Source organism: Coffea arabica, chromosome 9c (genome assembly GCF_036785885.1).
Source record: "Coffea arabica cultivar ET-39 chromosome 9c, Coffea Arabica ET-39 HiFi, whole genome shotgun sequence".
Lineage (NCBI taxonomy): Eukaryota > Viridiplantae > Streptophyta > Magnoliopsida > Gentianales > Rubiaceae > Coffea > Coffea arabica.
The window spans coordinates 32,540,851-32,566,926 of NC_092326.1; the positions used below are offsets into that span (position 1 = coordinate 32,540,851).

At 37.2% G+C, this 26,076-nt stretch overlaps 1 protein-coding gene across 1 annotated transcript; it reads left to right on the forward strand.

Annotated features, from left to right (window-relative positions):
* Positions 1–12,196: 12,196 nt before the first annotated feature.
* On the forward strand, positions 12,197–14,395 carry LOC140014378 (uncharacterized). Its single transcript, XM_072065181.1, has 3 exons — positions 12,197–12,539; positions 12,811–12,892; positions 13,468–14,395. The coding sequence occupies exons 1-3, from the start codon at positions 12,528–12,530 to the stop codon at positions 13,983–13,985; spliced, it is 612 nt and encodes a 203-aa protein (XP_071921282.1). The 5' UTR covers positions 12,197–12,527; the 3' UTR covers positions 13,986–14,395.
* Positions 14,396–26,076: the final 11,681 nt, after the last annotated feature.

Here is a 26,076-nt window from a genome sequence, read left to right on the forward strand (position 1 = left end):
AATATTTTCATTTTGATTAGGTTCCGACTTTCTCGCTCCCTTAGTCTCCTGTTTTTTCGGCAAAGACCTGTGTTTTTGGTAAACAGTCGCCCGGGCATGGTCACTGCGACCCCTGGTTACTACGACCTGTGTTTTTCAGCGCCTGGTACTCGAACATTGGCTCGAGGCATTTTCTCTACCCCTTCTTACCCTGAAAAAGTAGGGGCACCTTACGTTCTTGAATCGATAACCATCTTTCGGCTAACCTAGCCTCCTCCGTCCCTCGGGACCGACAAACGGTAGTACAGGAATATTCACCTGTTGTCCATCGACTACGCCTTTCGGCCTGATCTTAGGCCCTGACTCACCCTCCGTGGATGAACCTTGCGGAACCCAAGGCATAAACTTTAAAGACACATAAATAACATAAATTCCAGAACTTGTATATTAACTAAACTTGGAATCAAGTACAAAGATAAAGAGTTGGAAAGAAATGTAACCCTTGTCACATGAGTTCATCTCCTTGCCTTCTTCATCCTCCAACCTCTTCTTCATCTAACTAATAAACAAGAAAGATGAACTAACTAGTTAAAACTATCCTACACTAAGGAAATGGAAGAACTACATTTCTGCACTCTTCTAACTTCTCCCGTATGATCCTTTCAGACCTCCCAAATGTCTCTGCATATAAACTACTCCAAAGCTCATTTTCCACTGGCCAAACTTTCCACACTTGATTCCCAAATCTAAAATTGTTAAGATAGTCAATAACAAATATTTTTTACTTGAAAATAAGCCATATTGTCTACCCTTTTGTCTTCTGAAGCATGTGCACCGAATTCTCTTACAATTTATAGCTAGAAAGTAGTCTGAACACAAGAGAAATGGCTGAACAAATTACAGAATTTCGGCTACAAAACGCAGCTTGCAGTCGCGTTTTATCAACTCACTTTTTCAATTCTGTGTTTTTGGCTTCAATTCAACTGCAATTTTCTCTAGGATGGATGCCGAACTAGCTTTTGTGTAAAACACAAAAGTTTTAGCACTTTGAATTAGATTTCCAATTCTTCAAAAATCATCCAAATCGGAGCTTTGTACACTGATATATGACCGAAATACTAACACCTGATCAAACCCCTGTTTTCAACTTTGGACAGCAGTGTTGAATTTTGGTATTTCGACTTTTTGACTGAGTAATCGGCTGAATTGGATTCTGATATTTTCATACCGAATTTAGATCTATCTCTTAGCTTCAAAATGATATAAAGATCACCTCAATCCAATATATGTAGCTCCAGATATAGTCAAAATATAAAAATATGTCTGAGTTGTCAAAGCTGACTTTTCTTGATTTTTTCGTCCTCAAATTGCATTTCTTCCTTTTACACTTCATATTTTATTTTCACCACGTTAATCCATCATCAATCATCCAAATATCTTCTCAATGGACTTCATTTGATGATTGAATCATTAAACTTACAAAATATGAAGTTTTTACCATAAAAATCAATAGAAATGCAATGTTAGCCACTTTAACATAAAATATAGATTTTTACCAAAACCTTAGTTATTTTAGTTATAAAACTAAATAATCAAACCAAAATTAACTAATAAAACACACTAAAAATACGTAAAATATATTTTTATCAAAGTCATAGCTTGCTTTATTCGCTACCCGAATGTAGACTTGTATAATTTAATTTAGTGCTTGGTAATCACTGGGAACTGATTCAGTTTCTTGAGTGTTATAAGAAGTACTGGTAGGCTTTGGCAGCATAAGGGTGTATTAATAATGAGTCTCACATGGATATTTGAGAGGCTTGAGTCATGGGGATTGTATCTTCTGATGCATCTGTGATGTTGAATTGGTGATACAATCAGCACTTGTTTATCATGTTGTTTGGATAGAAGTTAAAAGTTATCTTTTCATGTGAGAGAGTATATAGACAAAATGCCGAAACTTTAATTTGTTTCCTTGTCGTGGTTGCCTTTGGTGAGGTTCTAACCATGATCCCTTAATTTGATTTTGAAGAAGTGCTTTGATTTGATGTACGAGTTTATAACTTTGAACTTGGACAAATTCTATGGTTATGTTTGTGTGAAAAGCAAATCCAGATGTCCTTATGACCGCCTATAGGTGACTAAATGCATATTGTTAACTCGTTATTGGCCTATGGTTATCGATAAACCTGTTATTGGCTTATGGTTACCAATAAAGTTATGTTTGAATAGGGTCATCTTACCTAAATGACACCAAATGGCAACATGTCTTGTAGATATCATTCGTTTTGTGCATATAATGGTGATGATGACTTGTTTAGCTCTGACTTAAGTGAGGACCAGCTGAGGCAAAGACTTGGACACATGTCCCGCACACCTTGTCAGGTAGGAAATTGCAGTACATAGTTATGTCCAATATCTGTAATTTTTTCCATCGCATTTGATAGACTAAAGGCTATATTTCTAGCATGACATGATTTCCAGTAGGTTGAATTGCTTGAACGTAAACTGAATTTACACCTGCAGATTTCATTTATACGGCTACTGTGTGCCTATGATCACCATTTCTTGGTTGTGATGTGATTATACAAGATGCTTTGTAATGGTCTAGAGTGCCATTCTAATATTCGTGTTTTGCAGATCATATTTTCCATGGCCGATGAACATGAATCGGAGTATGTTGACAAGAAAGCGCTTGTTGAGAGGTAAGACTTGTAATCTGATCAAAGTTTTTAATCGTGTGTCTAATATTTGTTAGATATGATGAACATGATTTAATTTGTTTCACCTGATCTGTGTCGTTATTCTAACCGCCGTTTTTGTCTATATTTTCTTGTACGTCTTTAGATTATGCAGAGCAATGGGTGGTGCAGAAAAAGTTGAAATTGAATGGGGAAACCATGCCCTATCCAACCGAGTTTAGGAAGCTATCCAGGCAATAATAAACTTTGTCAAAAGAGAGGGACCCAAGGGATGGGATGACCTATGGAGTTAAATATCAACTTTTTTTGCCTTTTTTTTTGAATTGTTATGTCATTGAATTTAGGCAATGGTGGTCCTCCTTCTTTTATTTGTTTGATTTTTTTATAGGTACGGAACGGCATCTATAGCAAAGATAGTACATTAGTATAGTTTCTTTTCTTCTGAAAGAACTTATAGTTTCAATGGAAAGTTCAAAGACTTGTATATCTGACATAATTGTGGCAGGAATGAAGTGAAAGATTATCTGTTGTTCCACATTGGATCTCGGTCTTATTGTATGGTGTGATTAATTTCTCTTTACCTATGTATTCCTGGCAATTAAAAGTGTCAGCATAGCTCAGCATCTAAAGCAATATCCTAATGTGGTACTATAGCTATCTTGACACTTTCGATTATCAAGAAAAAGGATTTTTGTTGGCAGATGGGATGCTATAATAGTATAGTTTTCCTGATACATTTGAATGCTACGAGGCTATCCCTACATTGGAAGGGACGACACTCGTTCGAGGTGTGAGAAAAGGTAAAGTGTCAGGTTAGATTGTCTATACTGACATCTTTAAATGCCGCTAAATGTCATTTTTATTGTAGTGGAATGGATTTTTCATGCCAGCACGTAAGGCTGGTGAAGGTGCCAAAAAAATTCATGCAGGTTTTAAATGAAGGTATCTATAAACAAGCCATCTCTAATCATCACCAAGTAGTATAGAGGCACATTCACAAGCACAACACATGATCTTCTATGAAGTTTAAATCTTACCCGTTACAAGAATTAACATGATTAATAACAATCAATACTTAGAAAACTTGTAAATAGGTTTAATAAACCGAAAAAGTTTTGATCTTTTACTTCTAATGATTTCGATGGAGTCTAAATTGTGGTATATTAATCACCTTTTTGCACAAACTCTTCACCAGATGAAGAATCACAAACAGTTGAGCCTCTAGTTTTTTATTTTTTTTATTTTCTAAAAAGCTATTTTAGTTTTTCTTAGATAATGCTATTACAAAAGCTACTTGGCACATTAGGCATATATACCTCCGGTTATTTGGCGCCAAGTAGCAAAGAAAGGTATTTTCAAGCAATTTCTTTTTCTCATATTTTCAATATTTTTTGGCACAAAGTTTTGACTGTAATTTGGTCATTTGAAGGCTCCTGATGGAGACATTTGGTCACATCCACGTGAAGGGGAAGGTCAATGCAATTTCCAATATTAAAAGGTGTTTCTATGAAATTATCAGAAACCTTGAAGGAGGTTTCTGAAATTATCCCTATTAACAATTTTGATCAAAGTCCGATCCGTAATGCATAAAAAAAATCTCAAGAAAAGCTCAAGAAACATTAGATCAAAGAGTTCACGTTTAAATAATATTTATAATAACAATCAGTTAAAGCAACTAAAATTCATAAAGATATTGCATTACGAGGTAAACAATCAATATTTCACAACGAATTTAGTATCAAAAAGATGTTATATGTGGGTTATTATAAGTATTACTAGTGGGGCAAAAAGTGTATGGTAGATAATATGTAAGAATACTTGTAAACGACTTATAATCTTGAAAACATGGTGGTGACTAATTGAACCACTCAAATTTTTTTTATACCCAAAAAGTTAAAAAAAAAATCTACTAGGCAAAATGGCAAAGGGGAGAAATAAGATATGAGGGAATAAGAAAGTCTACAAAGCAAAAAAGACAGATCATGTTAAATTTCTGTAGGAGGAAGGAATGAACTCAAACTTGGGTGTAAATGAAATTCTGATCAACATTATATCATAATTGTTCTAATGAAATTGAAGTTGATAAATCAATCTACTTTTCTACACGAAATCAGAAGGCATACAAAAAGTAGTCTAAAATGAGTAAAAATTCCACCACTCACTAGAACTTGACTCACTACATAGATTTGGCTGTGATTGTCTCTTGCCGTTGGGACGAACTTCTGGTGGCTCCGCTCTTGCTGTATGTACAACGCTATCGCTAATCTAGTCATGATGACTACAAATGCAACATTGTGTGCTCTAGAAGGGAAAAGCAAGTCCAAATTCACAGATGCAGCCTCATCAGAGTAGGGATCTGTTACTGGATCTCTTACAGAGTCATAAAGATGTGTAACAACCCTCATCAGAGTAAATCCAATGTAGTAAAGTTTCCGCAGGGGTCTAAAAGGAGAATGGGATATCACATTTTCAACGATTTGGGGAAGCAGAAATAGATCTTGAATGAAGCCCATGAATTCCTGCGTTTTGTATGCCCAACTTTTCTCCGGTTGTGCATCTCCAATTCTGCTCATGTCCTCGTTCTCTAAGATACTCCTATAGAGAAGGCAATAACTCAGCATCCCAGGTACAAGAATTTCAGCAATAATTTGGCAAACCCTTTTATCTCGAGGAACTCCTATGGGTTTGGAAGGGGAACCAGGATGAGGTTGTTTGCGAAATTCTGTCACCCTGCGCATAAGAGTTGCGGTCATCACTAATGCAGTTGAAACAAGAAGCTTGGCAGTGTAATCAAGCAGAGTCAACAGTTGGTCATATCCAAGGAGGCCATATGGGAATTGGCACTCTTTTTCTTGCAGCAGAAATTTGGTGTTGGAGAGCACTGGGTATACATAGCCAAGACATTGCAGGGAGAGCATGGCAACAGATATATAAGGAATGCCATCTATATTTTTCTTCATGTAAAGCAGCTGGCTTGAAATGAGTGCAATCGATGCTGTGAATTGTGATCATCAGATTCCGTAGGATCTCTTCAAAAACTTTTCTTAAGACTGCATCTTCTTGGTGTTCGTTATATGGAAGCATATAGGAAATTATAATAATTATAACTATAGAAAATGGCTTTGGCATGAAGATTCATTTTCGTGAAGGAAATTTGCCCCCATTATTCTACTACCGGGTTTTCGGCAATTCCATTTAGGAATAACAAAGCCAACCAGCATTTCCATACAGCAGTATGTAGAAATTCTCCCAAGAACGGTTTTAGAGAATTTCGTTTGAAAGAAGTAGAAGAATAGTAAAATTAAAAGTAAAAGTGTGTTTTCTGATATTTGGACATCCTTATTTATAACGTTCAAATACCCCAAAAGAAATGTCATGTTTTTTGAAAACATATTTCTTCATGAGTAGGCACATTTTTAAAATGAATAGATACTTAACAGACATTTAAGAGTTATATCATTAGAAATAATCCCTAAAAGAAAACCGTTTAGTTAAGAAGAAATATCAAAACGAAATTATACGCCGAAGTGCCAATCTTTGGACCATTAAATTTATATTCTAATTAATAGTCAATATGACAAATGTATTTGCAATTTTGAAACTTCCCTCCAAAATTTCCCACCATCCAAATTTATTTGAATAAGTGTGTACTTGATTATAAACCTCTTCCATTCTTCACACACTTTCAATATAGGATTCATCACTAACTATTTCCAACAGAAAACACAAGGAATCATCTTCATTCTGGTAATTTCTGCTTCAGGATTGACCAACCACCTCAGTGCTTCAGCTGGGTATAGAATTTTTACCTCAATCAAACAGTGATAGCCCCTCTCAAGGTTCAATGTACTAGTTTGAACTGTGACCCTCCTGCAACCAATTAAGTACATCTCACCTGCAAGCGGATCATATACGCCCTCTAGAAACAACTTTGATACATTCTTGTAATCCTTCTCCGTGAATTTGAGAGGTTCTTGTGTGAACATGAGAGGAAGTGAAACATTCAGGACCTCAGATTTAGAGACTTTGACATGATTATCCGAAAAAGCTGTATGTTCGTGCAACCGGGGACTACGGCGACCCATGGCTAGAGGACCCAAAGCGAGGACCTCAAGCTCAATGAAAACGTCAGGCTTATGGCTATTATACGAAGATACAGGAGTTCCATAGCATGAAATACGAAGGTCATAGGAGAGAGAATTTATCTCATAATGAGCAAATACATCTTTGGCTTTCCACAAAGCTAAATACCTCAGGACCAACCTTTTGACATCAGCTACCATCTTGGAAGCTGGATTATTTTCGCAGGATAGGACAAGAAAAATGGTTTGATAAGATTGACCAATCCAACAATTTGGCTTCTTTTCCAGAAAGCTTCAGCCAGTTCAATCTTTGAGTAATTGTATAAAAGAAAATAACTACCCTACCAACTATGGACAAATCGGAGATCTAAAGGACACATTTCCAACTCGAACAATATTGGATCATGTGAGTTGTCTTCACTGCTAATGGTGGATATGCTTCCAAAGATGATGCTCCTCTGCTTGATGGAAAATGAATGAGGAAAGTACAATGAGATCTGAGAATCACATCCTTGAAGTCCAGAACTACTGACCCTAGGACATCCCACGAGACAAAGATGCTATATTCCTTCAACAGCCATTGTTGATAGGGTGAAACACTTGAGAGAATCCACTAAAGAGTTCAATATGTAAATCATGAATTTAATTCTGATCCAAAAGTTTGAGTCATTAGGTTTTGTAAGTCATGAATTCAATTCTGACCCAAAAGTTTAAATCATTAGATTTTGGACCCTTACTTACATATTAACCGCTCATTCTCTATCTTTTGGACCAATGAGGGACATAATCCTTTACTCATGAATCTAAAAAACCTCCCCCTTCATGAGTAACAACCACATTAAATCCAAATTTACAAATCTTTTTTTTTCGATCCCACTTTAATACTCAACACAAGTCCACCTTATCACCTAAGGTCACTTCTTCTCTCAAACATGAACCCACTCTTCTTCAACATTCAAACTGGATTTTTTTTGGACTACTGCCAACCTTTGGCTCCATCTCACACCAATTGGACCCCTTGCCAAACCATAGCGTAGCTGGTCCAACACTAGCTAACCAAACTCCTTAGCACTTCAATCCACCATCAAGAAGAGATTTTCCACCAGTCCAACTTCGAGAAGAATCCACTTACCCATGAATAGTCCAGTCTCGCAACCTAAAGCCTTGATACCAATTTGATAAGGTGAAACACCTCGAGAGAGTCTACTAAAAAGTTCAATATGTAAGTCAGGAACCCAACTCTGACCCAAAAGTTTAAGTTATTAGATCTTGGACCCTTACTTACATATTAACTGCTTTTTCTCCATCTCTCAGACCAATGTGAAACATAATTCTTTACTCATTAACCTAATAATTGTCATGTCTGAAAGCCCAGTACTTATACCTGCTATATCGCACTCCATCTCTCCAGGAAATGCTCTGAAAAGTGCAGCAATCCTGGCGCTGTTGCTCATAGTTTCACATATGAATTTCTGCATGATAAGCCTAACATTTTTGTGAGTACCTCGTCCTAGGAAAAAAGGCCCGAGTCTACCAGTGTTGAAAAATCTCCAGTTTGGTACAATGTTGAAAAGATATCCTGAAAACCTACGCATGACAATACTGAATTCAGTCTTGTTAAATCTGTTGGCGCCATCTTCATCAAGATCCTGCATAAACAATCTTAAATCACAAGGTCTTGACTTGAGCTTTTCAGAGCTGAACTTGTATCTTGAGAAAGGATTCAGCTGAGAAGATATGCGAATGACATCAAAGTACCTAGGATTCTTTGGCTCATTCAAACTTCTAAGTTCTCCGAAAATTGCTCTTTTTGTCAAACTCAAAATATTAGGATAAAGAAGAACCAACAACACGCGACCGTCCTGCAAGAGTCTGGGCCGGTTGTTGCTCAAAGAAACTGTAAAGCTTGACGTACCAGGAGCTGAGGTCCAGAAACTCAGAGTTGTATTCCCCAACATGCAGTGTAAACGTTGTCCCCCATCTTTTTCGGTTTCAATATAAACTCCTTCAAAGTCAATTTTGAGGACAGACATACCAGGCGCCATATGGAAGTTGGAACGCGGATCATAAAGCAAAGTGCTGTTCCTGGCCATGCCAACACACATAGTCCCCGCGGAGACTGACAGCATTTTTCAACTGATGGACTGGATTAACATCCTTTACCTCAAATCCTACAAGTCTTAGAGGAGAAGAGACAGACAAACTATCTCCTGGAAGATCACTGTCATCAAAAGGTCCTAACAGTGATCTACCAAGTTCCTGTGTCCAGTCACCTTGGAAGAAGGAAAGCTCCTCTCTAATCTTATAACCTCTAACATCATCAGGTTTTAACTCGGAAGCTGAAGATAGAAAAGGGCTGCATTCCTTTTCAATCTCAGGTAACCGGTTGTATGTATGGACTACCGGAGGATCATCAAAGTAAACGGGCATATCAGATATTGCATAGCTAAACAGTGCAAACAACTCAAGTAAAGTCCAGAGACAAATTTGCAACGATTGATTCATTATTGCAAGAGTCAATTTAACTGCTAGAGTTATACCTTAAGTACGTCTTCCTGGATCCAAGGTATGAGGAAAGATGTTGAATGAAAGGACTAGATGACTAATACTGATGCATTGAAACTAGAGACTGCTGTAGAGGTACTAACCTCAAAGAAGGTGTCAGACTTTCAGCTGGAAATGTGAAGTTAAGTTCTTGTCATGGTAAAATTTTGCTCTCGAGACTTCTCCAAGTTTGAGCTTTTCCATGAAACTGAGTATCTTTACTAGAAGACCCTGAATTAGAGCCCAAACATGAGAAAAATTCAAAGTCAACTAATATTGTGAGCCAACTTGTATGAAATGAAACAGCTGTCTTTAGAAATCTGGAATAGTTTAACCTATTGATCGGCATAGAATCAGGAATAGACATTGAAGAACATGGTTGTAACTAGCAAGTATTTTATATGGTTGCCTGCTGGAAGAACTGAATGGTTCATTATTTGTTCATTCCTATGTTTGACTTAAGGAAGCATTTGGTAATTAAACTCAAATTTTCTTTGCATGATTTAAATTGTTATTCACTTTTTTCAGTGAGCCACTACTCTACTCTTGAACGTTATTGATTGTTAAAATTTTGAATACTTCGCAATTTGATTTCTCATATTTAGTTGAAGGCCCAAAGTCCAAACCGACTCTAGTTGTGAAATTCGAGTATGCAACATAAGAGTGGCGGAGCCACATTTACCCAACTGCACCCTCTCAATTTTTTGAAAACTCTAATTTGCCTATAAAAATTTTAAAAATTTAGTATTACCCTGCTCTTGTTCCTCCTAACTTTTGTAAAAGTACATTTTTTTTAAGTGGGATGTCTTGTTCCTCCTCCTAAATCTACGAGCCTACTTTTTCTAAGTACATTATGTTATCATAACGCCCTCACTTTTCCTCCTCTCGAGCCCCATCCAAAACCTTCCCTCTCTATACCGGCTTCCCAACAACAACAACAATCCCCGCCACAACCCTCAATTTCCCAAATTCCTCACCGCCCAGTCCAGATGCTAAAACCATCTCTTCTTCCTCAAAAAGCTATATCTGGGTCAACCCCCGATAGCTCCAGGGCGTCAAAGCTCAGGCGCAATTCCTACGATTTCAGGTGTGCTTCTTTTGTCCAAGCTTCCCAACAACTGGACTCGTGTGACCCTGTAGAAGCTGACGTTATTAGTATTTTGGGTAATTTGGGTGGCAAAGTTGTAGAACAAGATGCTGCCGTTGTGCTCAATAACATGTCCAACTCTGAAACTGCGCCTTTGGTGTTCAGATACTTTCTGGAAAGGCTTAAGTTGAAGAAAGAAATGATTTTGTATAATGTTACCTAACTGCGCCTTTGGTGTTCAGAGTGTTCTGTTGTCGATGTCTGCTGATGTGGGATTTACTGATGAAGCTGTTGAAATTTTTGAAGCTATATGAAAGGTTCTGAGAGCTGGGCGTATTCTTCCATGATCACAATATATATATATATATATATATATATTCCCGCAGCGGCAAAGTCTAAGAGGCTGAATCCACATTAAATGAGATGTTTGAAGCCTAATATCTATGTCTTGACTTCACTGATGCAGTGTTATGGGAAGGCCAACCGCATATACTCTTGATCGACTGTGGATTAGGACTCTTGATCGGCAAAGTCGATCAAGGCTGAATCCACAGTTGATCAAGAGTCCTAAACCCAGCAAAGTCTAGATGATGGGGTTATTAGGACTCTTGATCGACTGCTGGGTTTAGGCATAATGCCTGATGAGAGATTCTGTGGTTGTCTTCTTAACGTAATGATTCTCAATTGCACCAATTCAAGAACTTGATAAGTTGACCAGATGCATCGAGGAGAACAATACATCGAAGGTGACAATCTTTTTTTTTTTTAAATAGAGTTAAATAGAAAAAGTATATAAGCTCAAGGTATCATAATAATTGTCATTAATATTAGAATCAATCTTTCCTGCTCCGACAGTGTATACACTATCAACGTTAAATGAATGATAACTATACAAAATTTAAATTTTGCATAATTATCATTCATTTAACGTTAACAGTGAATACACTGTCAATGTATATAAGATTTACTCTATTAGTTAATATGTGTACATTGTGATTACACCGCATGCACAACAACACTTTTGGCCTAGTCTTTTAATTTATGGGATTGATGGCTCTGTACAGTAGTATGGTAGCTAACAAGGCCGTGTTACCTATTGTTGTTTTTTAATCGGTGATAAAAGCAGTTAATTAATTAGCAGGTTCTCACCACTGCTCTATCAAATTCTTTTCAATTTTTGCTCCCCTCCACCCCCCCCCCCCACCCCACACACACACAAAACAAACCTCCAAAAAAAAAAGGGGGTTTATGACAGTGGTTATGGTAAATGGTCTTGAAAAGCTATTTGTTCAATTTTGCTCACAATATTTGTAACCTTTTAGTACATAATAACCAAAAGAATTTTTTGTTTTTTCTTTATATATATATATATATACATACATTTTTATCTTTCCACTCTATTCTGCACTCTTTCCATCCCAACTTAATTAATATAGCATGGACAACTCTAGAAGTACTCCCCACTCACCCAAAAAAATATGAAGCTTTATGTGAGCAGCTATCATTATTGGTCATAGTTTTGATTGTGAGCAGCTATCTTTCCTCGGCCTTCCTCATTTGCTTTTGGCTTTCTTTCATACTTTGTACGATTTACCTTTTTTTTTTTTTCTTTTGGCTGCCGGTAAAGGTAAATGTAATTTTAGGGGCATATCAGGAAACATACAAGCAAAAAGTCTTTGAAGCTAGCTAGCTAACTCATACATTGTCTACTTAAAATAAGAATTAATATTTTATATATTAAAAATGTAGTGGTTATTTACATTAATAACTTTAAATAGGATAGGGCGTCACTCCTCCGCATGACTCAAAGCCACCGTATATTAATACACCCATATATTATAGTATATTAATGCACCCACCTTACCTTACCTTACCTTACCTTACCTTACCTTATAGTATACTACTATAAATTAAGCAGACAATCTTGATTATGGCATCAAAATTCATTTCCACCCTCCTTCCGTACTAATACTGCATGCTATCCGGTTGCTAACATAAAGTGCTCGCACTTTTTTCTACCTATTGACTACTCCTATCTAATTCAGCCATTTATCAGCATCGAGTTTAGTACATTGCTGCCTACATCCCTTCCCCACTGCCCTACATCGCCACTGACTGCCTTCCTCATCAACCATGGCTGAGAAGGTAAGCCAATTCTCTTGCTAGCTTTCCAAACCAACCCTCAAATGTTCTTTTTTAGTGTCTGTTCAATCTGAAAATTTTAATTGCAAGTCTATGACAGCACATACAGCGTGAGATATGCTTCTCTTTATGTCAAGATCTCTAGCCACATCTCTCAGCTAAACTAGCAGTACCATATAATTGTGCATCTTAATTTTACATTTATTGATTGTCATATATATACATATATGGATCGAGTTTGATTATCTTGCTCCGATAATATGCAACCATACAGGTCACTGAAATGAGACTCAAGGTTGATCTTCAATGCCCCTGCTGCTGCAAGAAGGTCAAGAAAATCCTCTGCAAATTCCCTCGTGAGTCGCTTATAATTACCAATTCTGTCTCTTATGTTTTCATTACCAGTTTACTAGCAGTAGTTCTTTCACTTTTTTGGAGCAAGTACAGTTGGTTGGAGGACATCCACCGTTCCACCGTTCCACCGACTATGAACATGGGCATGTGCACCACCATGAGCTACAAATTCTTTCCCCCGTTCTCCATAATTATTAAGCGACTTTTTTTTTTGCCGGCAACAATTAATATCATTTGTATAATCTAATCTATCCTATTTTAGAGAAGGGGAGCCTAAAGAGGATATGTAAGAAATTAGCAAGTATACAAACTAAACTACATCAAAGAGATGTTCTGACATCACCTTTGAATTTTTTTCACTTCAGATTGAGTTTGAACCCTTGACTCATAGTCTAAAGAGGGATTTTTTTGGTGGCCACTGAGCCATAATTATTAAGCAAGTTGAACAACAAAAGTTAGGTAGTGTGGCTTATGAAACTACTAGTGATCAGTTAGTGGCTTTAATTTGTATGGACAAGAATTTGAGTTTTTCTTTTCTTTTTTTTTTTGGGTGATGCTCAATTTTTTTGGACAAAAGAAATCAAAGACCAGGTATATGATGAGAAGCATAATCTGGTGACCATCACCGTGGTGTGCTGTAGCCCGGAGAAAATCCGCGACAAATTATGTTATAAGGGTGGCAAAGTCATTAAGAGCATTGAGATCGTGGAGCTGCAAAAGCCCAAGCAACCCGACAAACCTAAGGAGCCAGAGAAGCCTAAAGAGCCTGAGCAGGTCCGAGTGGCTGTGGTTGACAAACCAAAAGAAACCGAAAAACCCGAAGGTATAGTACTTGAAAAGCCCAAGGCACCTGCACCACTATCACCAGCACCGGTTCCACCTGAACCGTGCTTACACCAAGAAGTTCCAGTGGGGTTCTACTGTGTCCCATGTTCGGAAGGGTACAACGGGGGACCATGCTACTATGCGTACAGGCAGCCCGTGCCCCCGCCGCCTTGTTATGATAGCTGTGGTTACGGGTATGGGGAGGGGTGCCCATATAGCCGCTGCGATTATTTCAGTGAGGAGAACACTGGGAGCTGTGCGATTATGTGAGAGGAGAAGAGTAGAGAATTTGATGGGGTGACCTTAGTGTGATTCTACTGCTATATAGTATGATATGATATGAAAACTGAAAGCGTCCAAATTAATCAGTTAATATTATTGTTTGGTGGGTGGTACACGCAATGAATGCATCGAAGCAAAGTAATAGTACTATGTAGTTAGAACCTTAGGCCCCTCATAAGACCTATACAAGGAAGAAGAAAATAATAATGTGTATATGATTATGGACTATGGAGGGTGGGAGAGAGAGAAAGATGTGCGGGCTTATTCAAGTTGAAAGTCAATTACAATAAGCTTTCATATGTATCCAAATGAAAGTCGTTACATCAAATTTTCTTTTCATTGTTTATAATAATAATAATATAATAATAAAAGTCCTTTACGATCATGATTGATATGCGTTAGAAGTGAACGTGCTCTCTTCTACTTCTTCTTCTTCTTCGGATTTCATTTTTTCGCTTTGTTCTCTAGAAATACAGTTATTTGTCAGAAATAAAATTAAAAAAATTACAAAAAAGGTAGTAATATGCTAGTGTAACAGGAATGCAGAAAAGAGCTAGCTAGTATTACTTAACAAACAGTTGGTAAAAGTGAAAACGCATATTAATTTGCATGATGCCATCTTAAATGGTCGATGCATTCAGCGGTTGAATTTAGTTAAATTGTGGTTAAGATTAAATGGACGTGCAATGCAATGGATGCTTGGTTGAATGTATTTTCGGAAAACGGCATTGGTATATATGAATTATGATGAGAGCGTTTGACGAAATGAGTAGGGTTTGGTTCGGGACCGGTGGTTGATTGGAGCAAATGAACCGACCCCATGTAATAATAAAATGTGGTCAACAAAAAAAACAACGTTAGTATGATCATTATCAATGATCAACCAACCTTCCAGATAAGTATATAGTAACGGACAGCCTCGCTCGCTCACTCTACTAGATTTAATTAATTAATTTAGGTTTGGTTTCGTTGTCTGTAATAAATTGTCAACGGTCCAGAATGCCAATCCGTCCATTATTGCAAAAAATAATTGAGGGGCGACGTAATTCGTTGTTCTTCCAAATCCTAGGCCTGTCAATCAGGCCTAATGAGTTGGGCTTTCATAAGTTCAAACACATCTCATTTAATTTAGAATATTTTTGGGTTTTGAGCTATGAGTTTCAGGTTCATAAATATGAAATTCATACTCAACTCGCATAATATTCGGATTGTGAGCCTTAATCGAGTTTAGTCCAAACTCACTTATTACTCCATAATTTTCTTAATATAATTACTATAGCTATCAAGTTGTAAAACTAATTTAACATTTACAAGATTATAATATTAAAACTAAACATGAACAAATAATAATTCTTAAAAAGTATATAAACCGAAAAGTTATCAATAATATTTATATTTAATTCATTCAAAATGCATGAAAAATAGTAATAAAACATGCAATCATAAGCCAATACATTTTTAAAAGTTGAAACTTTTTTTTTATAATCTTGTGATTTGAATCCAACCATGTTTGATGATTTGTGTTTGTAGACCAAAAAGAAATCAATCAATATTATACCAACACAAAAATTTACTCAACCAATAAGAAAAGTTAGAGATTTAATTATGCATTACTAATATTGGCTCTCAAGAAAAGTCTTTAGATATATTTTTGTATTTTGTAATTTATATATATATTTAGTATTTAGTAATAATATATTTGGATATATAATTATAAATAATATCAAAATATAAATATTATATATCTATAGGTATTTAAAGGGCCGGACCTATATCGAGTTTGAGCCTAATAAGGTCCAAACTCGGCTCATATTTAATTTGGGCCTATTTTTTAGGCTCAAACTCAGATCGGCTTGCTAAAAGATCAGGCTTATCGGGTTTTTTGTCGGGGCGAATGAGCTGAGTTTGGGTTGGCCCAGCCCCATTGACAGTCCTACCAAATCCTTCCATTTTGGTCTAACAAGGCTTTTCATAATTCTCAAATGCGACTTTGTGGCTGGGGGTTTTGGATAGATGTGTCAAAATGGCTGATTTGGATAGGTTTGGGTGGAATAAAATGGATAATGAGTATAAGTGAATCAATCTACTTATACACATTTAATTAGATGGGTATAAATAGGTAAATCAAAAAATGAATTAAGTAACCCAATTATTCAGTTATAACCCATTTATTTTAACTTTTTATAAACTCATTTAAATTCATTTTTGCAAACTAAGTTATCAATTTATACCATCCTTTGCATCCAGCATTAGTTTTAAATATTTGCTTATAATGCACAATAAGCCTAATTACCAATTTTTTCTCCATCCGTACTCTATAACGCAAAATTATATACTATTTAATAATTGAACGATAAAAATATAGAAATTTGAACTAAGAACTATAAAAGCTAACATGAAAACTTATTCCAAAAATTTTGAACTCCTAGCATTTTTTCTTGTGTAAATTAAAATTTTCATTTTGGAAAGGTAGGAAAAAAGGCTAAAACTTGTCATAAATTGATAATGCTGAAAAATGAGCAAGTTAATAAACTAAGAGAAAAAAAAAAAAAAGATAAAATCAATAAATAATAATAATAATGAAACAAAAGTAGTTAACATCATGATAAAATTAAGAATCTGAAAAAAAAATGGGTGGATGAAGAAAGGAGATTTGGGGAAAGACAATTTTAATGGGTTAATTGAGTTTAAATGGGTATTATTAGGTAACTCATCTATACTTATACGTAAAAACTTAAAATATCCATACTCTCCTATTTATAGATGGGTATGAGTAAATTTAATTAAATGAGTTTGATTGCCACTTATGTATAGCATCAAAGTGACCGCCACTGGACTTGCGATTAGTGTGACATAATACTATAACTTGCAAGTCCCTCAAGTTGAAGTCCTTCTATTTGCAGTACTGGTGAAGTCTGATCTCTCTGTCTCTCTCTCTCTCGATTGGAGTTGGATGAAGGAAAACGACGCGGTAGGTGGTGCCGGCTCTCAAATCTCAAATTTTGCTTAAGTCGTGCTTTTGTGGGGATTATGAATACGTGAATGATGAGGTAATATAAATATATTTTGGAAGGTGAGGTGGGCTTATCAATTCAAAGGCAGCAACGGAGTATGGATGTTGATGGAGGGGAGGATAAACTGTCACTGCTCCGCACAACTCACATTAAAATTCAACGCCCCCTTTCATTTCATTTCCACCCTCCTTCCTTCCATACTTGTAGTTAGTACTGCATGCTGCCCGGTTGCTATCTTTCTACATAAAGTCCTCACAATTTTTTCTACCCAATTGCGTCCTACTGTCTAATTCTTCAACCATTTACTAGCATCAGTTTAGTATATTGCTGCCTACATCCCTTCCCCACTCCTCTACTCTTCCTCTCCCCCACCCTCCACAAAAAAAAAAAAAGAAAAAATTTTGAGTTTTTCTTCTTTTTTTTTTTGACAAGAGAAATCAGGGACCAGGTAGATGATGAGAAGCAAAATCTGGTGACCATCACCGTGGTGTGCTGTAGCACCTGTAGAAATCCGTAGACAAATTATGTTGCAAGGGTGGCAAAGTCATTAAGAGCATTAAGATCATGGCGCTATCCACCAAGCCGCCCGAGACACCTAAGCAGGAACCTAAGCCGCCCAAGGAACCTAAGCCCCCAGTGGTTGTGGTTGAAAAACCAAAAGGACCCAGTAAATGAGAAGTCCGAGAAGCCTGAGAAGCCCAGGAAGCCCGAGCCGCCGAAGAAGCCTAAAGAGCACGAGCAGCCCCCAGTGGCTCTGGCTGAGAAACCAAAACAAGCCAAAAACCACATAAGAGTAGTTGAAAGGCTGAAGATTCCGGGGCCCGAAGAACCTCCCAAGGCACCTGAACTGGCCCCGGTAATCCCACCACCACTACCATCAACACCGGTTCTGCCTGCATCGTGCTCGCACGAAGATCTTTTTCATCTCTCTCGTGGGAGAGAGACCAAATCTGGGAAGTACTTTTTATAGTTTTTAATTTCTTTTATTTGAATAAATTCTCTTCTAAGATTTTCTAATGAATAATTTTCTCTCCTAAAATGTTTTAGTGAGAGTTTCTTCACTTCTAGATTGTTCTAGTGAGAGTTTTATTCTCTTATAAGTTCTTCCTGACGAGAGTTCTTTAGATTTTTATCTTTATGAAATTTTAAATTTTGTAAATTTAGAAACAAGTTTCTCAAATTTGCAACTTTTTTATTATTATCATATCTAAATTTCTCTTTGGATTTGAATCAGTTTTAATTAGATCTGATTATCAACAAACATGAACTGATGTATTGGGCTACACTAATTCATCCGGATCGAAGATATATAGGAGTATCAATTTTTTTTTTTAATAAAAGGAGCATCAATGTCACAGCTCAAAGAGCCTGAAAAGCATTTCTTAATATATATATATGGATCGAGTTTGATTATTTTGCTCCGATAATATGCAACCATAGAGGTCACTGTAATGAGACTCAAGGTTGATCTTCAATGCCCTTGCTGCTACAAGAAGGTCAAGAAAATCCTCTGCAAATTTCCTCGTGTGTCTCTTATAATTATCCATTCTATCTCTTATGTTTTCATTACCCGTATACTAGTAGTAGTTCTTTGGAGCAAGTATACAATTGGTTGGAGGACATCCACCGTTCCACCGACTATGTACATAGGCATGTGCTCCACCATGAGCTACAAAATTTTTTCCCCCCTTCTCCATAATTGTTAATCGAGTTGAACACACAAGTTAGGTGGCTTATGAAGCTACTAGTGATCAGTTAGTGGCTTTAATTTGTATGGACAAGAATTTGAGTTTTTCTTTTTTTTTTTGTTTTGGGTGATGCTCAATTTTTTTTAACGAGAAATCAGAGACCAGGTATATGATGAAAGGCATAATCTGGTGACCATCGCCTGGTGTGCTGTAACCCGGAGACAATCCACGACAAATTATGTTGCAAGGGTGGTAAACTAGTTAAGAGCATTACCCCCTTCCATTACGGACCTGTTAAAAGCCATTCCTAGACCTCACCATTCTAAACAAACAGACAACCTTATATGGAGGAATTCTCCAGATGGGGAATTTCGTCTCAAATCTGCATATGAGATCACTCGTATGCTATATATTCAGGCCAAACCCAATGTTCAAACACCCCATCCTCCAAGCCAGTCTTTCACTTGGATTTGGACTACTCACACATCTCATCGAACCAAATTATTCCTCTGGTTAGCTTCACAAGACAAACTAGCAACAAGATACCTCCTTCATAATAGAAACATCCTCCCTGATAATATCTGCCCTTTCTGCCCAGGACAGATAGAGGATACTAATCATGTCTTGCGTAAATGTGTCCACGCCCAAGCTGTTTGGATGGAGCTCAATCCCAACTACTATCTATCCACTCTACACATTCCTTTTCATATCTGGATTAGGGAAGGATGTAAACTTTCCACACCCTCCCCTTTCTACAATATTCCTTGGGGCACACTCTTTGCCTTTACTTGCTCCACCATTTGGAAATCCAGGAATAAAAAGATATTTGAGCCCAACAGAACACAACCTCCACCAACCAAAACCAGCATCAAGTTGGCTATTGAATTCTACTCCCTTGGCCCAAATTCTGGCCATCCCCCTCACAGAAAATCCCAAATTCTTATCAGATGGATTCCCCCAATCCTCCATTGGTTCAAGCTCAACTCAGACGGCTCAGCCTTAGGAAACCCAGGTCCAGCGGGAGCTGGAGGTGTTATCAGAGACGCCTCCGGATGTTGGATTAAAGGATACTGCAGAAACTTAGGTTCTACAAACATCATGCTGGTAGAATGTTGGGGTATCCGAGATGGACTAGCAATAGCCCTTTCCTTAAAAATTTCTCAACTTGAAGTTGAAGTTGACTGCGAAGCTATTGGGCCTGTTTGGAACCTGAGTTTTTTGGAAGTTTGTCTAAAACTTTACTGTAGTGCACTGTAGAAGTTTTTGAAAAAATTTTGTAGAAGTTTTTGTAAGGTGAAAATTTTTTTTGTAGAAGTTTTTGTAAGGTGAAAAATTTTGTAGGAGTTTTTGTAAAATGAAAAACTTTTTTGATTCCTTTTCTTTTTTTTTTTTCTTTCTTTTTTTCTTTCTCTTTCTCTTTCTTTTTCTTTTTCTTTCTTTCCTTTTTCTTTTCTTTTCTCTCTTCTCTTCTTCTTCCTTTTTCTTCTTCTTCGTTCTGTGTAGCCTCCCCGTTCCTTCCCAGCACCGACCCCTTCTCCCGCCACCCCTCTCCACCCTTTCCCCTTTTCCCCCCATCTGCCTTCCCACTCCCTCCCCCGCCACCCCCTCCTCCTGCGACTCCCCCTGCCCTTTCCCAACTTGATGACCCCCTCCCCCCGGCACCCCCCTCTGCCGCGACCCTTCCCCCTGCCACCCCCCTGCCCCAGCGCGACCCCCTCCCCCCGCCACCCCCCTCTACCATTTCCCCAACCCGACCCAGGCACCACCCCCCGTCCTTTCCCCAGCCCTCCCCCCTCCCCCCTGCCGTTTCCCCAGCATGCGCCTTCTCCATAGCCATCAACAAGCCATGTGCATCTCCGCACGATGGGGGACGAAACGGCGGTGGTGGTCGACACCGGTGGTGGTGGCGGGTTGGGATGGGGGTGGAGGAAGAAAAAAAGGGAAAGAAATTTTTTTTTTGTGTTGAATTTTTTTTTTTTGTGTTATTGGTATTTTGAAGTGTGTAGGTAAAAAACTTTGAGAAGATTTTTTGGAGTTCCTGTAGCAAAAGTTGTTAAAAAACTTGTAGGTAAAAAACTTGGCCAAAAAACTAGCTTCCAAACAGGCCCATTATTACTTTGTTAACAGCTGTTGCCAATCCTAATCACCTTGTGAACTCTATCATTTCGGATTGCAGATTCCTCCTTTCGCAGCTGCGGCATGTTAAAATATCCCACATATACCGGGAGGCAAATAGATGCGCGGACGCACTCGCAAGAATGGGAGGCAGATTACAATCCAACTTTGTAACTTTTGCTAATTGTCCTCAAGACCTCGCTTTTGTCTATGATGAGGACTTGAAAGGGATCTGTTTCCCCGCACTATCTCTTTTGCAATGTAATAGATAGGGCGAAACTCTGTTGTTTATTAATGTTTAATCCCTATTTTCACCAAAAAAAAAAGTTAAGAGCATTAAGATCATGGAGCCACCAAAGCCCATGCCGCCCGAGAAATCCAAGGAGCCCGAGAAGCCCAAAGAGCCATAGAAGCCTAAGGAGCCCGCGAAGCTCAAAGAGACAGGTAAGCCCAAAGAGCCCGAGAAGCCCCCAGTGGTTGTGGTTGAAAACCCAAAACATCCCGAAAGGCCCCCATTTGAACTGGCCCCAATAATCCCACCACCGCCGCCACTAGCACCAGTTCCAGCTGAACCGTGCTTGCACCCGCCAGTTCCAGTGGGGTTTTGCTGTGTCTCATGTTCGCAAGGGTACAACGAGGGACCATACTACTACGAGTACGGGCAGCCGGTGCCCCCGCTACCCTGTTCTGATAGTTATGGTTACAAGTATGGGAAGGGGTACCCATACTGCCATTGCGATTTATTTTAATGAGGAGAACACTAGGGGCTGTACGATTATGTGAGAGTAGAATTTGATGGGGTGACCTTAGTGTAATTCTTCTACTATATGGTAAGATATGATATGAAAACTGAAAAGCATCCAAATTAATCAATTAATTTTGCTTGTTGGGCAGTACATACAATGAACGCATCGAAGCAAAATAATACTAGTATGTAGTTACGGCCTTAGGCCCCTCATAGGACCTATAAAAGAAAGAAGGAAATAATAATGTGCATATAATTATGGATTATGGAGAGAGAGAGAGAGAGAGAGAGAGAGAGAGATGTGTAGGTAAGGCTGTAAACGAATCGAGTCGACTCTGGTTTTGACCTAATCGAGTCGGATCTTCAATTAATTTATCAAGCTCGAACTCGAGTTCAAGCTCCACGAGCCGCCAATCTAAAGCTTGAACCCGAGCTTGACTCAAATTCTAGTCGAGTTTGAGCTTGAGTTCGAAAAAATTAAAAATAATATTTTATTTTTTAAAAAATGAATAAAATAATATTTTTTCTTAATAAATAATTAAAAATTAGGGACATATATTTAATTTTACTATTAAAATAAATAAATAAATATATATATATATATATATTCGAGCTCGCGAGCCAAGTTTAATATTTGAGCTCGATCTCGAGCTAGAGTTCAATTTGGCCATCTCGAGCTCGACTCAAACTTGATATTGATCGAGTTCAAGTCAAGTTTTTGTTCGGTTTGTTTGCAATCCTATGTACAAACCTATTCAAGTTGGAAATCAATCAGAATAAACATTCGTATGTACCCAAATGAATGTCATTACATCAAATTTTCTTTTCAATGTTTATAATAATAATATAATAAAAGTTCTTTATGATTATCATTGATATGCGTTAAAAGTGAATGTACTCTCTTCTTATTCTTCTTCTTTTTTGGATTTCATTTTCTCACTTTGTTCTCTAGTAATAGTTGTTGTAGAAACCAAAATTTTCTCAATTTCAAATACTATTTTTATTTTTATTTTTCACTTATAAATTATTTAAGTAATTATTTTAATTTTTTTTGTAAGTTTATGCAAAAAGGAAAAAAAAAGGAAAGGAAAAATGGATGTTCAAATGGAGGAAAAATAGTAAAAGTTTTTCATTTGTTTCTAATCCCATAAAATGCCCATACAAAAACCCATCGAAAATCCAAATGAAATCCAAGTGAAAACCCAGCAAAAGCCTAGAAGTAAAGTGGCCCATTGGCCCAACTCTTTTCTTTGGAGGGAAAAAAAAAAAAAAAAACTGATGCTTCACATGTGCATGCATTGCACGCATGCCATATTCCTCCCATTTTCGCAGACGAAGGAACCAGTACAAGCAAAGCCGTGAGCAGTTGGTGAGCGGTACATGCAAATGCATTGAAGCAAAATAATACTCCTTAGTATTGTGTAGTTAGGGCCTTAGACCGGTCATAGGACCTATAATATAAAAGGAAGAAGAAATAATACTAATGTGTATATGATTATGGAGTATGGAGAGAGAGACATTGGGGCTTATTCAAGTTGGAAGTCAATTAGAATAAGCTTTGGTATGTACCCAAATGAATGTCTTTACAACAAATTTTCTTTTCATTGTTTATAATAATAATAATTGGGTTTGTTTGGATTGTGAATTATTAGAGATATTTTTACTGTAACATTTTTTGTGATGTGATATATGTGAGATAAAAAGATAATTAAAAAGATAAAAAGGTGTGTTGGAAATTATAATAATTATGTAAACAAATATATTTTGACAAATAAATCGCAGTCCAAACAAACCTATTAATATAATATAAGTCCTTTGATCAATGATCATCATTGATATGCATGCGTTAAACGTGCGTGTAAAAGTCTTTCCTCAGCCTTCCTCATTTGCTTTTGGCTTTCTTTCGTACTTTGTACCATTTACATTTTTTTTTTCTTTTGGCTGCCGGTAAAGGTAAATGTAATTTTAGGAGCATATCAGGAAACATAGAAATAAAAAGCCTTTGGAGCTAGCTAGCAAACTCTTACATTGTCTACTTAAAATAAGGATTAATATTTGTACATTGAAAATATAGTACTCCCTCTGTCTCATTGATATTGTCGTACTTTCCTTTTTTATCCGTCCCAAAATGATTATCACTTACTAAAATTGGCAATAAAAACTCTCACACATTTCCGCTCCATACCCTTCAATGTGACAGCCTTTTCTTATCTTTTAGTGGACCCAATTATGCACTTCCCAAGTACCAACACTGCACTTGATAGTTCGTGATTCTCACGTGAAATGCAAACAACAATCGTGCATGACACTTTCCCCTAAAGTAGTGTGGAGACTTTTTATTCTTTTGGGTCTCACATGTCTTATCACAACTTATGGCCCTTTTATCATTCAATCACGTATGAAAACATTGAAAGTCAAGGGGTATTGCCGGAATTTAAACACAAATCATTTAAAAGTCTTGCACTGTTAATAAAAATTACAAGTTTCAAAGCGCGACACACTTTCTGGGACGGAGGGGAGGGAGTAATTTTTTTATACTAACAATTTTGAATGTATGTCGCATATGTAAGATTTGTATTCATATTATGTAGTATAATCTAAACATGTCAGTATAGAAAAAATTATCTTTAAAATAATAATAATTTTGTGACCATTAATTAAATCTCAGCATGATTAGAGTACTGACTCGTCGGACCATTATTGAATTACGCGTCCTCTTTGAATGTTTGCTTAATTAAATCTCAGCATGATTAGAGTACTTTTTTTTTTTTTTTTGAAATGTGTTGTTAACAGTCTACTTAACAAATATGCAGAGTTAGAAATTAAATCATTTGCACATTTACCACACCCAAAAAAAATATATATAGTGATAGCACCATGTGGATGGTTGGCCCATGTGGGGGAGATGCATGGATAGGCTCCCTCTTAATGTCCATCACTAAATCAATCAAACTACCTTATCAGTAGAAAATAATAAGCACCTCACCTTCATTACTCTAAGACCTTACGTGATTAGAGTCGTGCTTTTGTGGGAATTGGGAGAATATGTGAATGATGAGGTAATTTTTTGCAAGGTGAGAGGTGGGCTTATCAAAGCCAGCAATGGAGTATGGATGTTGATGAAGGGAGGATACAGTGTCACTCCTCCGCACAATTCTGCAATTCAAAGCCACCATATATATGGCTAATTCCTTAGATTATAGTTGGAAAAAAAAATAGATCAATTGTTGAAGAAGAGAGTCAAATGCATATACCAATAACTATGTGCCCAGTAAATTACACCTTGTACTCATAAACAATTTACACATCTAATAACTCATGAGAATGATGTTAAAAATGGCAATCATTCAATGTAGTACAAGGAGAAGGAAAAAAAAAAAAAGAAAAAAGACGAGCACTTGAAAATCAGTTGAGTCCTACTGCCATCAGAACTACTGGAATAACCTCCAAAACTGTTTCTCCACCCTCTTCAACATCCGACCCGCTCATAATAATAAAAAAAACACCCCTGACTCAGCACGGCAAAGGCCAAATTTTTTTTTAAAAATCCGATCAAAACCTGCACGATCGTGATATCCTCTACCAGAAAAGAATCTGTCAAGCCCTTTCTTTTTAATTGACCTGTGCTACAATGTTGACTAAGCAAGGTAGTGTCAGCCATGTTTAAAAAAAAAAAAAAATTTTTGCCTTACCGTATTTCGTCAACACGGCAGGTATAGTTTGGTACATCATCTTTGTCAGAGCAATATTTGATCGACTTTTTTCTTTTCAGATATAATCTAAGGAATTAGCCCCACTGTATATAACTAGTACTGTTAATCGAACCGAGTATTTGACCGCCGTACTCGACTCGTGCTTAAGTCGAGCTAGACTCGAGCTCGCTTGACTAAACGAACGGGTCTTGGAATGCGTTCGAACTCGGCTCGCCAAATGGGACATGACTCGAGTTCGAACTCATGCTCGACCCGTTTACCACAAACGAGCCGAACTCGCACGAGTTCAAGAAACCTATAATTTCCAGTTTCTATTCTTCTGACTTATGAAATGACATATAAGTCCTTCCTTATTGAGTCCAAGTCAGCTATTCGAATAACAAACGATTCCAACTTACTCAATTCACTAATTAACCGAATAAATTTCTAATTTGAACTTGACTCGTTTACTAAAATTCATGAGTTGAGTTCAAACCTTATCGAGTCAAATTCAATTGAGTTTGTTTTCGAGCTGCTTGAACTATTTAGCAGCACTATATGCCTGCCTTACCTTACGTCATACTACTAGAAAGCTGACAATCTTGATGATGGCATCAAAATTCAACGCACCTTTGGTTTCATTTCCACTAGTACTGCATGCTATCCGGTTGCTATATTTCTGCATGAAGTCCTCGCACTTTTTTCTACCTAATAGGCTCCTACTATCTGATTCAGCCGTTTATCAGCATCGAGTTTAGTATATTGCTGCTTACATCCCTTCCCCACTTCCTTACTCTTCCTTCTCCGACAATTCCCCACCCCAAA

Coding starts and splice junctions, on each gene's coding strand:
- LOC140014378 (XM_072065181.1), top strand. Junction 12,893..13,467: donor AATCCTCTGCAAATTCCCTC/GTGAGTCGCTTA, acceptor TTTGGACAAAAG/AAATCAAAGACCAGGTATAT.